The 16,840-nt window shown below is 39.4% G+C and overlaps 1 protein-coding gene across 1 annotated transcript in view; it reads left to right on the top strand.

The window, feature by feature from the left end:
- LOC140934183 (uncharacterized) overlaps positions 1-16,840 on the top strand; it is a 30,719-nt gene continuing 13,879 nt past the window's right edge. Inside the window, exons 1-8 of the mRNA XM_073383854.1 lie at positions 1-56; positions 4,337-4,439; positions 5,466-5,559; positions 6,869-6,984; positions 9,618-9,708; positions 11,556-11,834; positions 13,079-13,297; positions 15,728-15,772. Of these exons, the coding sequence (XP_073239955.1) occupies positions 1-56; positions 4,337-4,439; positions 5,466-5,559; positions 6,869-6,984; positions 9,618-9,708; positions 11,556-11,834; positions 13,079-13,297; positions 15,728-15,772 (1,003 nt within the window). The remainder of the gene's footprint in view (positions 57-4,336; positions 4,440-5,465; positions 5,560-6,868; positions 6,985-9,617; positions 9,709-11,555; positions 11,835-13,078; positions 13,298-15,727; positions 15,773-16,840) is intronic.

Genomic DNA, 16,840 nt, shown 5'->3' with positions numbered 1-16,840 from the left:
ATGGAGTTGACGGGTGGTCTCTTCAACAGGTTAAAAAACAATTTCGAGATGGGAAAGTAAGTATACATACATAAATTTGGCCGCTGTCCTCAGAGAAAACAAACGATACCATAATACCGTGACAAAGGTAGTTAGCATTATTTGCATTGATATCTACCTGGAGTTATGAAAACCGGGTTAGCAAACATTTTGTAATTTTTCTCAACTTCCCCTGTCTAATAGCTTGTTTACTCTGTTGTTTGCATGCTTATGTCGTTTGTTTTTGTTTTTTGTGTGGTTAGGGATTTGAGTAGAAGTGGATGTGGACAGAATCACTGTCTAACCCCCCCCCCTATTTTGTTTTTGTCCCTACCCACAATTTTCTCTTTAATACAAGTGACAGTCATTTGAAATCAGTGCGCGCCTAAAGCTGGTTTCGGTGCCGGTTAGCAGTTTACTTTTAGATATTGGTCACCTTGAGAAACGCTTCATCATCAACCGCAGGTTATCTCAGGGGGAAGGGGGGGGGTGCGCACCCCCTGCACCCTCCCCCCCCTAGATCCGCCCCTGATCATCATGTCAAGAGCATCACGTAAAGCTCTGAGATGGGACAAAGTTATTACGATTCGCAGAGTCTGCATCGTCCAGTATCGTATTCTCGTTTCTTTTGGCTAAACGGATCAATCACCCTGATCCGGGCTGAGACAGAAAGGTACGAAATTGTTCGCTTTTCCTAGGTGACCACTACGTCTTTGGCCTCGGGAACAGGCTCTTAGGAGTCAAATGAATTAGGTGCAAGCAAAATTGCAGGCGAACTTTGACCCGGGCCAAGACTACATCCGGGAACTTTAATAAAACGAGTGTAAGAGAAAAGTCCGGAGGTATTTATTGCCAATAGGATGAGGTTTTCCGAGTTATTCGATGATCTTTTGCTTATGTTGAACGTGAGAAGATTATGCGTGGTTTTGGATAGTCTTATCGGTGCCGCGAAAGTGTGTGATTGTGTGATTTCCGCATGGTGTTGACAGGTATGTGATCGGGTGGTTGAACTGCGGTTTGGCCAAAATATTCTGTACCAGCCATTAATACTGTTTCGTCGGTGTTTAGCTTAGCTGATTGTACCTTGTAAAAGCAACTCTCGACTTTGGAAAATTGGATCTAGGTCTAGTTTCAGCGGGCTCTAATGGCATTGAACCATAGGCCGATTTTGGCAGATAAGAAGGTGATAATTTGTGCACTATGTTTCATTCAGTTTGTTGTCTATTCCATGCGAAATCCTGTTGTTTACCATACGGCGAAAAAAGTTGTGTTTTGCTAACTGTTTACGTTGTTATGTAAGCCTTAACGAGGCACTCTTTCGCTGCAGTTCACTCAACTTAAAAATTTCTGGACTAAAATGACACCGGTTTGAAACTTCGCTAAGTCAGATTACTGAATAAATGTTCTAAAATTTGCGTCATTTTAAATTTGGACTCGTTGGAATGCTTCTAGGGACCATTAACTTACTGCCCGGCGTCAGATAAAGGCTTTTAATCGGCCTTTGATCGAGATTTATTGTTTTAAATTGCCAACTAGTAGAATGAGTTGATATTTTTGCTAACCCGGTTTTCAAAAATCCATTTTAACAATTATTCCTCGAGCCCGAGTGGGCTCTGAGTCAATAGCCCATGACGCCGAAGGCAGAATGGGCTATTGACTGAGAGGCCATAAGGGCGAGAGGAATAATTGTTATAGTAAAATCCAACTAGTTGGTCAAAAATTTCAAGAATAAAAAATTTTAGCTAGTTTAAGGTAGACTTTACTCCTTTTTTGCCGCCAAAAAGCCCGCGCTTTTCGCTACTATTTGGCTATGACATATAGCCTAGTGGTAGCTCAACCAATCAGAACGCAGCATTGATAATAGACCACTAGTTGGATTTTACTAAATACAAATACGTAAAGGGCTGTTTTACACGTAACGGTTCGTCCGGGACCGATAAGAACGACACAAAAATCAGCCCTATGTTTCATTTAGTGTCCCTTTAGACAGAAAGGTTGACCCTAGAAGTAGTAACCTTCAAAACTTCGCGAAGGGGAGGGGTGGGGGGTTCGGTGATGTCAGAACAATACAATTCCTGTACAAGCCTACTAGTGTTATCAAATTTGATTCATATTTACTTTGTTTTTATTTTTTTTTGTAAATATAGATTGTTTTCCCAGTGACGTCATCAAATTGTAAAGTCAAAACAGCGAGGTTTTGCGAATTCTTATTTACACCAGGTTGAAGATAAACAAAAAATAAATCTTTGTACAAGTTTCCAGTCCCGTAGCATGTTGTATTTCGAAAATACAGCAATTTGAACTTCCGAGTTTTCACAGTGCGTGACACCAACATAGGAATGCTGTCTCGTTAAAAAAAGTCTCTCCTCTTGATTTTCTGCAGTATAACCAAGTATTAGAAGATACGTTTATGCGCACGTGTGCTAGTTCTCGAAGGATAAGAAAGAGCTTTTATAGAAAAAGTAAACTCTAGATGTTTTTGTTGGTTTCCGGCGGCCATATTAATGTACCAAAACGGCACACCAATATGGCGTCTCCATACAAACCTCTACAAAGGTGCGTGAAACGTCTCGGCCAATAACTCAGAAACTGTGGGCCAAAAGACCTGAGACTTGGACGAATTGTTTATATACTAGTCTTTTATAACATTCATTTCTTGGCTTCTTCCACTGGACGGTTTCTGATTTATTTTTTTGTGCCGTGTTTATTGCGTGACAGTGAAAACGATCTATAAGATTTTTAGCCCGATGGAAAATTTTTTTCATTTTAGGTGTGTTCTTAAATCACCCAACCCCTCACTCAAAAGGTAATGGAAGGCTCCTAAAGTTAAGTATAGATTTTCGGATTTCTTTTTTATGGCTTAAAGGTTACGGTTTTTAAAACGTTTATCACTTTTATATGGAAATTTCAATGGAAGCTTTGCTGGTCTGGCTAGATCTATATATGAAGTGTTTTTTTTTTCACTGCAATGCCGCTGAGATATAAATTCAAGTGTCGACCGAAACCTACTCTTGGCCTAAAATTAAGTCGGGAACAAAAGAGAAATTAATCGCATCAAGGCAACAAATACGTCCAACGTGTGTTCAAAACGTTGTTATAGAGATTAACAGCGCTTTCCAAAAGTTAGAACTGGCCGGGCGGACCATTGCCAGACTGAGTCGTTTTGACAATGAAATAGGCTTTTCCCAAGAGTTTTTTTTTTTCTGAAAAACTATCTCCGTCGTGCCAGCTATGTAGAGTTTAACTGATCTGGCTGGATAGGGTTGATTAAAAGGAAAATTCAGATTACGACGGGAATGGCCTGGCCGGTCACTTCTGACAACTTGAAACTTGAAAGGGTCACGTTTACGCCAATTTGTATCACGTGACCAAGCTTTTACCTTAATTTTCGTTTACTGTTTATTACATCTACTCAAAAACGAGTAGTTTTCACGCCAGTTTTATCTATGAGAATCGTTCTGGTCAGTTTTTAACTGCTTATTTTTTATTCTGAGAAATTCTGAGCTTGAATCTACTGATTGCCGTTTGTCGTAAACGACCGTAAACGAGACAATCTTACTCTCTCTACTGATGAATTTCCCGTTCCTGCTCCTCTTTGTTTTGATCACTCGTTTTCGCATTGCTTGCGAAAATAGCCGTTCGTTTTCCCACTGGTTGTGGGATTCTCTCCTCTAGTGTGAATGCAGCCCTTTTGAACGAGAATTACCCAAATAAGTTATAGGTAGAATCCTCATAGTACACTTGTATACAATTTCCTCTTTAAAGAGGGTCTGAATAGGGTTTAGTGTTTAGTGTTATTTGCCCATAATATTTAGTGTTTGCTGTTAAATTGGCCAATTTTTAATGTTTTCTGTTTCCGAAGAAAACAATGTTAAGTGTTTGGAGGGTCCTTCGGACATCTTCGGCAATGGTCGGACCTCTTCGTTAGTCTTCGGAAATCTTCAACAGTATTCGGGAATCGTCGATAGCCGTCGGAAATCTTCTGAAATAATCCGGAATTGTCTTAAAATGGCCGAAAACTCCTTGATATTGGCCTTATTGGAGCCGTTTTTGCTTCTTTCTGGGAAAAATCTCCTGCTTCCAAGGTTTTTTTTACTGTTAGCGTTAAATTGCCTAAAATTTGTCTGTTTCATGTTACAAAGCCAAAAAAATGAAGTGTTTAGTGTTATCGATGTACCTCTATTCATACCCTCTTTTAATAGTGATAAAAGGCCTGTTCTGGGGATATCATAAAAAGAAATGTCAATCTAAGGATTAAAAGGTATAAATTAAGGATTTGAACGATTGAGTTATTCATTTATTTTCTTTTTATTTTCAGAACTGACCAGTTTACGCTGAACTCAGGAGATGTTGGTGACGTCACAAAGATAAAAATTCGTAAAAATAACAAAGGAATTTTGTCCGACTGGAATCTTGACAGTGTAAGAGCTACGACAATCATTTTTCATTTTGTACCTTCTGTTCTTAGACCAAATAGTTGAAGTCAGAGACTCAAGAGGAAACTAGAGCCGCAAGATGTAAAGTTACGTCATCTGTGTAATCCAGAAGAAACATAGAGTCAAACCTATATTAAGCAGACCTGCATCAAGGGGTCATCCTCTTTAAGGCGGTCACTTTCTTAAGTCCCGAAAAATCATTTCCATTAATTGAAAAACTGGCCGGTATTAAGCGGTCGCAGCTTTTCCCAGGTCCGTACGAGTTACTTCCTATAGGCTTCAGCTCTATCAAATGGACGCTACAGCTGTACATGTGAAGACGTACCATACAAGTGCAATAGATACATTTCAGAAGTAATTAGTTGCTTAAAAATAACAAATGTTATGAATTTTAAAATACATTATCTTTAGTCTTCAGCGAGGGATTAAGTTTTCATGACAAAATTATTTGTTTGTTGTTGGATACGCTTCTCTGCTCGGAGAGGATTTCTTTCAGGTATTACGATTTTCCCCTCTCTTCAAAACCAACTTATTCGAATCATTGACCTGAACATAATCTCTTTTTGGTTGGGCGCGTTAAGAAGGCCACAGGTTTATCAGTTTTGTTAGCTGCGAGGTGTCACCCCCCCCCCCCCCCCCCCCGCCCCCTTGTTCTTGATTACTAGTACGTTTTAAGTTTGTAGTTTTAGATTGCAGGGTTGAGGTAATTACCATGGTATAAATTTTTCAGTTAGAGTGATGATAAAATTTTTGATATAATTATAATACTTATTTGCTATTTGATGCTTTGCGATTTTTCTTGGGACTCTCTGTCGTTAGCTAAAATTTGCGAAGTGCAAAGGAGCATTTTTATTAGTATTAATAATAAAAAAATGAGTTTAGAACAATCAACAGTAAACCCCGTCTAGACCATTATGTTGTACTCAGTTCATCTGTATTCAATTATGTTGTGTCTCGGTGCTTGAAGTGTAATCTATGAAACTGAAGTAACAGTAGGTTCGTTGTTCACAGGTTAAAGTAGAAGCGCCCAAAAGGAAAAAGTACGTATTCATTTGCGACTGTGTCCTTAGCCAAGAGACCTCTCTATTCAAAGAACTTTATCCAGGTATCGAAAGAATTGCTGTTGAATCCACTGATCGAATTTATATAACTGTCTACTTTTAGATACTTAGTTTCTGCTCTCCTCAGTTTTTCTGTTACGTTATTCATAGTAATTATAATAAAATTGACGTCAACTGAACTGGGACTTCGAGCCACAAGTGAGTGGTGTGAATGCAACGCACTTGAAAACTAGGTGAGCCATTAGCAACTTATTATTAAAAAGGAAAGCATAGAGTTACCTTGGTACATTTTTTATTAGCAATTAATGAATGAGGCTGATTGGGATATGAAGAATTAAACAGATCGAGGAGGGTGTTATATACTGAGGCCAAAGGCCGAGGTGGATAACACCCTCCGCTTTATTATTCATTCAAAAATAATTCCTAGTTTAAAAACATAGCTGAAACATACTTCGGCCTGCATCGATGTTAAGTTCATCTTTAATACTGTACGTTTAGACTGTGAAAGGTTTGAACCCAGGAGTCATTTCAAAAGTAGGTTGAGTTTGATCGTCCGGGTGAACGTAGTCCTGAATAGGACTGTTGTTGTTGACAGTGACTGACGTTTCGACAACCTGTGCGGTAGTCATCTTCAGAGTCAAAGTGAGTTGTATCACGTCAGTTGATGGTATTATACTCTGGTTATTGATCTGATTCGTCAATTGTGTCGCGATGTTATTGGTCGTCTGTCAGTTAAGCCGTGATGTTATTGGCTATGAAGACTCGTAATCAGTAATTGGTGCGTTTCGATCCGTCTATTGTCACAGTTAAACAGTCGTCTATTGTTAGTCAAATTGTCAGTTCTCCAGTCGTTCTAAACTGTGTCCTAGCAACATACAGCGCATACTCAACAAAGATCTAACTCCATTTATGCAGAATCTTTCTCAACAACCCCACATTTGAGGAAGTGAAAGAAAGGCTCTGCTAGCAGAGCAGTGGCGTATCCAGGGGAAGGGCCCGGGGACCCACCCCCTTATTTTTAGACCAAACAGAGGCCCAAAGAGCCGAAAAAAATTTTTTGGCGACCGCTCCCCTCCGCTGTCTAAGGGTCTGGATGACCAAGCCCCCCTTATCACCGGGTCTGGATCCGGCACTGCAGAGTGTATTTGTCTTTTCGAAAAAGAAAACTGTTAGTATGAATCATGCGACGAAAAAAATTCACACATAGAGTATATATATAAACACTAAATGATTTCAAGTTTTATTCACCCAGTTAAAATGAGCAAATGTTCTTTTATTATGAGGCTTCCCGAAAGCGTTAGAGGCAGGTCATATAAGTTCGTCGTTTCCTTTAAAAATCTTTTTTTTTTCCAGTTCAGGGAGGTGGTGATGGTATATTCAAAAAGGCAGCTCACTGTTGGCCGTTTAACAGGGAAATCGAGTTCAACAAATCTCCTGATTTAAGAGGAGGTTTTCCTGCCATGTTGAAGGCAAGTGCCGGTCGGATGTGATATTTGGAATAATAGCCTCATGTTTAAGGTGGCTCCCTAGGATATTTACTAATAACCCTAGCTATCTAGCATACGATACAAAAGGAAATCTAGTTACTTTGTCTTTGCGATTTGGTTCACGAAATTCACCGATAAGTTTATCCATGTAAGAAGGCTCCTTTATCAAGTTTCATTTTCTGGATTGAGGCCGTTGCCATGGCAACATCGCATCCTTAAACAGGCAGTAATTTTATCATTTTTGATCATTTTTTCTTAATATTTCTTTTTTCGCTCGGTGAAATGTCTTTAAACTTTGCCACTTTATGTTAACGATATTGCTTAACATTTTAAAGTGGAAAAAACATGGGGTCGTTAAGACGGTTCCGCCAATATTTTGAAATTTGTAACTTTTCTTAATAGAGGAGTTTAGCTCTTACAGATTTTAACAAGAAAAGGACAGTACAAAGGTACTGCGACTGTTAAGAAATGAAGCGATTTTTAAAAAAATTTACCGAAGGAAACGCGAGAAATTCACGGTTAATTAACTGCGCTGACGTCACAAAAATCCGAAAAACACGCGTGGTTCGAGGTCGTATGAGCAAAATACGCGCGCGAGCCATCACGCTCGCATGCGCATAACGCACATAGCTGAAAACGTGATTTCTTCGAAAAGTGCGAAAGCCATTGTGAAAGCTGTTTATCAGTATTATTACGGTGATGTCTCCGCTGTTGAAAGAGGAGAGATCGCGGATTCAATTTTATACCAAACACTGGATGCTTTCTTCGAAATACTTAACCATTGTAGCCAAAATTCGAGCCGTGGTAGTCACTATTCGTGCGGATGGCGATCATCGGAGATGAACGGGTGGTTTTGCAAGGATCGCGATAAGGCCTTCATTTCTTAATCTGCTGTACCGACTGTTTGCAGATCTTCAAATGCCAGCCCACTTCCGGATACTTTTTCAACCTTGTTCCTCTTTTGGGATAATTTCGACGGCGAAGTCTTTCTTTAAAAGCCTGCTGTAAGAGATGGCGCCGATCTAAGAAAAAGTACATCACGTCCTCAGCTGCACGTACAAGACTGTAGTTCTCGACGGATAACCTACTATTGCTTTCGTCAAGGGTCAATCTGTGACTCAAAAATTATTTTTCGTTGTGCAACAACATTTTCTAGTACACCTTGTGCGTGAAAGAACTTTTGAAAACGAAAACGTACAAGGATGTTGGCTCGTCGATGGGAAGGTTCCCTTGATAAGGATGGAAGTTAAGTAGGAAACCGTTCTTCTGATAAGTTTTTTAAACAATGTGATAGAGTCGGCAAAACAAAAAACAAATTACAGTTGCTGTAATCTTGCTTAAAGCCACTTCTAGAATTTCTTAATCAAATCAAATGTAAGAGAAATGAAGTGACCGAGGAGCGCCGCCGGTGAAGACATTCTTCAGTGGTTGTTCGGGGCTTGGCTCGATCTTCAGATCTTTCCACTGACCGTGAACCAAAGGCGGGAAACAGTAACATTGCTATCTTTAGGGTTAGTGTACTTATTTCTTTGTTTTCTTTTCAAACTTTCCATTCACCATTTACTTCGACTATTTTGCGTTTGTCTACTTTTGAAGCGAAAGAATTGATGTCTTTGGAAAATTTCTGCTTCGTTTTTACATACAATTTTCTCTTATGGAGATGGATAGTGACTTGTAACCGGTGTAACATTGTCTCCTCTCATAAATGTTTGACCTACACTAATCAAACGTTTTGCACGATGAGCTTCAACAGAAAGTTAATAAAGTTTTTTGGGGAAATATCTCGAAACTGAGAGGCCATGTCTGCTTTATTTTTGCGTGGACGTCGCGCGGATTTTAAAGCTCACGCCATAATAGTGCTCAGGCTGCGCACGGCCAATTTACTCTAGGGAGCCACCTTAAGGTCCACGTAAACGTCAAATTTGGTAATGTTTGTTTGTTACGTTTATACAGCGCGCGCACGCGTCCTCGAAATTTCTCCATTTGCCCTTACAAAAGCGGCGCCTGCGTAGCAAGCTACAAATTTGGCGCATACATGTACGTCAAATATTAAAAATGGTTCACCTGAAGATTTAAAGAAAGAAACTGTGCTTTTTTTCTTTGTAGCTGAAAGGTTTTTTCTAAAAGCTAGACATCTTTTCATTGGTGGGGGCCTTAGCCTACAACATCCTTACCTCCCCTCATTGCTTCCTTAAAAGGATAAAAAAGGTGCACAATACTCCTTCAAAACTCAGTAGCTCAGAAGTAAAGTCCGCTCTGATCATTTGCTAAAACTTTCTTTATGCAGTATACACATTGACTGTTCCTGGATCAGACAAGACCAACATGTTTTTATCTTCGCTTTCTCCAGAATCGTTGAGAAAATCTCCCTCTTCCAGACTTTCATCCAACAGGTGGTCGTCGTTAAGCGCCCCATTATCGTCTGTGTTTGACATCAGGAACGGGCGGACAGAAATAACGTCAGGATACACAGTAAAACCGCTCTCTATAAATTAGGCAAGTTACTTGCTCAGACACCGATCTTGCACTGAGGTCGGATACCGCATGCTATCTCATGAGACCTCCGACTGTAATTGCGAGATAGAATTAACTTCGTTGGTGTGTTTTATATTCAGGACGGTGCTCGAATAGCTGATTCCGTATCAAGAGGAAAAGTGGCCAGTACGTATGAGAGGGGGAGCTGGATTGATCTCGGAGATTTGACAGGTAAAACTGTCTCTTGTATGCATGAAGCTTCTCATACAAATTTACTTTTAATATCTGTCGTTTTTCTTGTGCCTTTTTGTGATTACAGTTTCCACAGAAACTGTAACACTATGCAGTCGTTTTGTATCCGTAATGTACGCCGTAAGTTAGAAAACGCGATATTTCTAATGGTCAGGTGCAAATACTGTGAGATTCAGTTCGTAAACAACAAGACTATATTACACTCTAGTCGTTGTATTTAGGTCATCACATTCGTTTACAAGCCTCTCGTTCTAATTCCTAATCTGCAGTGTATATCTCACGTATTTTAAGCACTGATCATTCTCATTTAGAATATGTTTTTTTCACTCAATGGATAGCATTGTTTCGCGCGTTTTCATTGACTCCCGTCACTCTTTTGGGTTAGGAGTTGAAATGCGTACTCGTTTTAGGATAAATAACAATTATTCACCGAAGTGGAGGTATACTAGCTAGTGGTGCTTGATTACCGAGCCGCGAAGCGGTGAGAATGATCAGTCCTATCACAAACAGGACTCCGTAAAAAAATACAAAAGGCAAATCAAAAGGCAGTACTTTAAAAACTAGTGATTGTCTTTTTTTAAAATTGTTTTAGTATATACTAAAACAGTGAGATAATTGAGCCAAAAACGATTTTAAAAAAAACGATTTTTAACTCATTGATTGCTGCCAACGATTACAATTTTAGGCGGCATGTGACCGAGCGGCCGTCACATTTTCTTGCCGATAAATAGAAAAACTTTTGAAGGTATTAGTTTAGCTGTTACGGGGACATTTCTTTAAAAAAAAAAAGGAAATTCTTTCTGTATTTGAAACCATTCCGTAAAAAAGAAAACATTTCATTTAATTATTTATAAACGTAACTTGTCAGCTAATGAAAGTAACGCAAGACTTAATTTGCATTTGTAAACAGGAAACTTTTTCACCGGTTTCGTCGAGAAATTCAGGTTAAACAGACAAAGCTTTATCTGTAGAAACTGCCTTCTTTGTGTTTTTCGGGAACAGCTTCTTCGTTTATCTGTGAAATGTCTTCGTTTGTTGAGGCAGCAAACCGCGCGGGGAAGCCATTTTGCTCATAACTTACGGGAGTTTGGGGTCGCTCAGAGCCTGGAGATGAATCAGTGAATAGCACTGGATATCTCGAGTTTGAGTAGCCAATCAGAGCTCGAGAAAAACACTATCCACTGTGTTAGTATATAATAATTCATTTTAGGAAGACAATTTTAACTATACTTAAAGTAGCTGTGCTAAAGAATACACAAAATAGTGACGTACTTTGGCTTGTTGATATTTATGGGAAAAAATCGTTTTCTTACTGAAAATGCAACAAAACTGATGAAAATGCAGTTGACGAAATCCCTGAAAAGTTATCAAAAATATTTTTAAACACTTTTTGTAAGTGACGCCTTATACAAAGTAAAATTACTTCTTTTTCATATTTATTGAAAAGTTACAAAGGTCGAATTGCTCTCGTCAGGGGTGGTGCAAAGCGCTAGATATATGCCTCAATACGTGATGTCTATAACGTCTCCATCACTATTCACCTTCCCTTTTTGGGGGATAGTTGTATAATATTCGATCACCGGGCTTAACATTTATCATCACATTTCTCGCATTTTTCGCAGTGTTCAGAATGTTTGTCACATAAACCTATGCTGATGGTTCAATGACCTTAGCTACCATGAATTCTTAGCGATAGGGCAATTGTCCACACAGGTGCACTCCTGCTTAGAGAACTAGACCCGTCGGATTTATTTCCGTCGCTAGCATCAATAATAAGCTATAACAGAAGACAAAAAATTCTTACTCTGTTTTTTTTCTTCTTCAAGGAAAGTGCATAAGTGACCCCAGTTTTTGCAGAAAGGGAATTACCATGATGTTCTGGGGAAGGATTGATGAGTCGGACATTCTGAACAACCCGTCAGTACCTAAAGTGATCCTCTCCAGTGGTGGAGGAGACAGCAGATCCAAAGGATTCTCCTTTTTCTACGAAGAAAATAGCTGGACGTTAAGAGTGGCAGATGGTCCCCAAATATGGATAACAATCATTTCTAGAAATCAGATTCCTTTGGGGAAATGGTTTTCATTTGCTTTTACTTGGAAAAAAGGTGCGTGCCATGATGATGAGAGACATTTAGATTCGAGGATGATGACACCCCAGACAGCTCCCCTTTTAACCAGAAAGGTTAACATGGTTATTTTCATTGAAGGAGTTTAAGCCCCCTCTCTTGATTGCAAAAAAATAAAACTTCGAACATTTAATAACTTGTTTCCGCCACGACGACATTCTCGTTAAGACTTGTAGTAGAATGGCAAGGGTGCTACAGTTTCCCGCCAAAATGTCGTTGGTTCACTCGCCAACACTACTTAGTATTGAGAAAATCTCCTTTTCGTAGTCATCTTCGTCTTAGAATATTTTTTAAAGGTCTCTATGATCATGTAATATCTTAATGACCTTGACCTTTACATATGACTTTAAATTTGTTTTATAACACAGCTAGAATATTCGCCAAATATTGTGAGCGTGCTTCATATTCCCATTAACCACGCTGGTGCTCATAAAAAGACTGAGCATTTTAAGTAGTTAAAACAAAAATAATAACTTTATTTTAGCAATGAAATACATAAAGCATACACACTACCTACATTTAGCAAAAGCTATTCGAGGCAGGCAGTGTGAGGACGCTCCATACAGGAACTGATATATTTGTATAGGTAATAGCATGATTTTTAGTGATATTTGGCTTAAATACCACGATTGATATTTCAAAATTGCTATATGTAATTTCGGGAGCCGTTAGGCGAGTGAAATTTGAGACAATTTTGAAATATCACTAGTGGTATTTATACCAAATATCACGTACAAATCGTGCTATTATTTGTCTATACTACTACCCACAAAAGAAGGTTTGTAATTTTCACATGTAGGTATTTCAAATTAAGCAGAAATACCACTGCTCTAAGCCAATCAAATCACAGAAATTTCTCATGTGGTAGTATGATAAGAGGAATAAATTTTAAGAGGGAGGGATTAAAGGGATGCAGTAATCTAAACTAGGTTGTGAAAGGGATACCATTTGTCAGTAGAAGGTATCTGAAAGGGGTACCTATATTGTGTGAAACATGGTATATAAAAGACTTAGGCGTTGGACCTTAGGGCGCAGCCTTTCCGAAAAAAGCTTCGATGAGTTCCATCCGGGATGTTGAATACATGTAGTAAATGTTCAAGAGAACGAGGCATAATTAGCATTTTTTTTACGTCCAAGAAATCATCCGGACATCCAATATCAGTGTCAGCATTTAAGGTATATTTTGTAATTATCATCGGTTTGCTTTGTCTTTTATATTTCAGAATCCGGACTAAGATATTTCGTCAACGGAGTAGCGGGTTTAAAAAAAAGCGAGGTTATCCAAGCGCCTGTTTGGCATTTAGACGAGTTCAACGACTTTACGATAAGTAAACCAAATAGCAACAACAGAATGGAAGAGATGCTACCCATGAAAATTGACCAGTTGGCTACATGGGGTTTAGTGCTGAACGAAAGAACGATAAAGAAGGCATTTAATGAGGGTAGGTATTATTTGATGAATCTCTGAAGCTAGTGATTGAAAAAGAAGGAAAGAAAGGAATCGTGGTTGACAGGACAACCGAACCGCCACGCCCTCTTTACAATACAGAGCTTTAGATTCGATGACGAGAATGACTACAAGTACGAGATTCAACTTCAAGTTTTTTTTCGTGTATTATCAAAAAACAGGTTCCCCGGAAAGCCTCATTGTTCTTTTGATTCACCAAAAAAGCCGCTAACACTGTTTTCTATTTTAAAGGAGGTTAAGTCCTCTCCCGATCACAAAATGATAAAACTTCTATTAATTGATAACTCCTTTCCTCTACTACGATCCTCCCGCTAAAACTCGTAAAAGAATGACGACGTCTATTACGTTTTCCCGCCAAAATAACGCTGGTTCACGCGCGCGCACTACATAGTATTGAGGAAATCTCGTTCTCGTAGTCGTCCTCGTCTTAGCATCTAAAGGTCTCTAATATAAACTAACATGTTAACAGTAACGTCAGACGTTAACATACAAAGGCCGCCACTGGCAGTCGCAATCAGTCCACTTATGAGCTTACTGTACGCATCCAAGCCATGATGTGAATGATGTGTGAAGGTTGGCGCACCACCGGGGTCTACGTCCTTACTCTTTTCAGACGGTGATGTGGGTCTTTCTGACGCCCCACAAGAACCAGAGATGTGTAATTGTTGGACCCACGGTTTTTTTCATCCTTATCCGAGAAGACGAGAAAGTATATAATTAACCGTTTGCAGATGTCATTACAAAGGCAGGCTTGCTTCTTAGTTATTTAAAGACCCCGAGTGTTGATCCGGCCGGGGTAGGTTCGACTTCATATTGAGAGTGATCAGATTTTTCTTCGGAGCCAACTGTGTCCTTACTGACGGCCGCCTGTTGTGGTGTGTGTATTGTTTGTATTTCGTTACTAATTTGGCTAAAGGGGTATGTTGCGAGGATATAATTGCTGTTTTAGCTCAATTCTCAGTGTGCTAACGTCGTTACTTAGGGCCCTGGCCCCGTACGAAAAATGCTGCTGTGGAGATATGAAAGGATATCAAATAAATTTCATCAGGGAATGATAAGCATAACGATTGTTTGGTTATTTTTGCAGGTATAACACTAAAACTGCAAACATATTGGGGCCAACTATTAAGTTTTTAATCCATTGCCATCTTCTTCATCTGTTTAAACATACGACAGGAAACAGTTTCAATACCTAAAGATAGTCTTAAGAAACAAAACTGGGCCATTATGTTTGGAGTTCAATTGACGCAAAGACAAGCTTAGCTTTTTAGCTTAGCTTTTTAAAAAAATAGCAAATAGCGTGAAGGGAGGGAGACTCAAACGCGACATGGCCGTGCAGATCACGGAGAAAAAGACCTAAAAATAACAACAAAGTATTAATAAAGCTTTCTGAAGCCATTTGAAGCATTTCGGGAGATTGCTGGAAAAAATTTATCTGTTCTTCACTCCCAGCAAGACTAATGGAAGAATTGCCAGCCAGCAAGGTGCACCTACAACCTGCAACCTGACTTAATGTGAATTTTCCCAGCAGACGTATGTCCAGAAATTACTGGCTAGTTTAGGTGTGGTCATAGGGCACACTTTATCTCTTCAGTGAAGGGGGAGGGGGCGGGGGAAGGCGGCCCCGATAGAAAAATGGATTTGGCCTGAGGGCGAAATTCACTGACTTCATTGGGGAGCGGGAAGGGGAAGAGGTTTCTGACACTGAATAGCACATACCAGCTATTATAGACACTACACACCAAATCCCCTCAAACACCCTGAATTGTCTATTCCTAGCAACACTTTCCTTCCAAGGACAAATTATTTTTCCCAAACCTCCCAGCCAGCGACAAATTGGCTGAAGAACAGATATTTTGAGGAACAGATCCATTGGGTGCCCCTGCGGACGTCCTCCAGAAGACCCCGTCCAAACGAATCCAAATCTTTTGAACCTGCCTATTTTTTATACGTATAGGCTGCGGATGAAGGAGTGGATTTACTGGTCCTGGACGGAGAGAAAAACAGTTCGATTCGTGCCTAATAGTGGTCAGGTCCCTTTCATTATCATTTGATTCGCTTGGCGAATTTTTCTTTGGTCACAATTCGTGTTGACGGGGTCTTCTGGAGGACGTCAACACGCAATGTTGAATATTTATTCCTCTTTCTTACGCTGCCCCTCAGAATTCAACTCAGGAAAAGACATCCTCGGAATCGCAGGGGCAGTCAGTCGGGTCGGGAGAAACGGCGCGGCGAAAGTTTTTCTTCATTTGACAGATTAAGCCATGATTTCTAATAATGATTACTATAAACTTTAAAATAAAACGATGCCATTATCTTAACAGCATTTTTACTGCCGTCGTTATCTTTGTTGCTTAAGGTGTCTATCATGAAACAACGCCATTGATTGTTATTTGACCGACAGGTGGTGGAGTCCCGCTGAGGGAAGGAGTGACAGCTAATTTGCTAGGTGAGCATGCGCGTGTCAATTAAGTGCCTAGTTAGTATGTAAACATTGTGTAAAATCCACCTTCACTCAGGCCAGATCCTTGTGGCCCCCGGTTATTAGCTTTAACCAGCTCCTGGAGCTGGTTAAAAATTTCTTTGAAAGTAATTTTTCCGGTTGACTAACAAAACTGAGTTCAACTGTACATCATCATCATCATCATCATCACCATCATCATCATCATCATCATCATCATCATCATCATCATCATAATAACAATGATATATGTTCAATAGTGCATCATTGCAAACTGAAATATTTATTATTTTCTTGTTTGCTCAGCGGGCGGGCAAGATGAGGCAGCAAATCCTGTGTTTTGATTGGGTACCCGAGCGGGCAATACATGGTTGGCCATATAACCTAACTTTTACTGACCAAAGCTTGTTCAGTCAAGGTAGCTGAATTATAGCCTCGTTCTTTTTGGGCACCACGACTTCATCTCGATCTATAAAAAATGAATGAAAGAACTTGGCAAATATCAAACCGTTTTGAAATTACGTTTGGCCAATAACGCATATATGTAAACAAAGAGACATGAAGAGATATAAAAAAGGAAAAAAAATGTCTTTAAAAATAACGTTAGTGATCGACATCTCCTCAAAAAGGAAATAAAAGTTTTTTATCCCACAAACACTTATACCTGGATTTTTGAAAAACGGGTTAGCAAAAATAACAACTCATTATACTACTTGGCAATTTAAAACAATAAAGCTCATTAGGCCGATTAAAAGCCTTTATCTGACGCCGGGCAGTAAGTTAATGGCCCCTAGAAACATTCCAACGAGTCCACATTTAAAATGACGCCAATTTTAGAACATTTATTTAGTAATCTGACTTCGTGAAGTTTCAAACCAGTGCAATTTCAGTCTAGAAATTGTCCAGTTCAGTGAACTCCAACGGAAGAGTGCCTGGTTAAGGCTTACATAACAACTGAAAAAGTCAGCAAAACACTACTTTTTTCTCGGTCCGATAAACGACAGGATTTCGCATGGAATAGACAACAAACTGAATGAAACATAGAACACAAATTAT

Source organism: Porites lutea, chromosome 4 (assembly GCF_958299795.1).
Source record: "Porites lutea chromosome 4, jaPorLute2.1, whole genome shotgun sequence".
In the NCBI taxonomy this organism is placed as follows: domain Eukaryota; kingdom Metazoa; phylum Cnidaria; class Anthozoa; order Scleractinia; family Poritidae; genus Porites; species Porites lutea.
The sequence above is the reverse complement of the archived record's forward strand: the minus strand, read 5'-3'. Positions and strand labels throughout refer to the sequence as shown.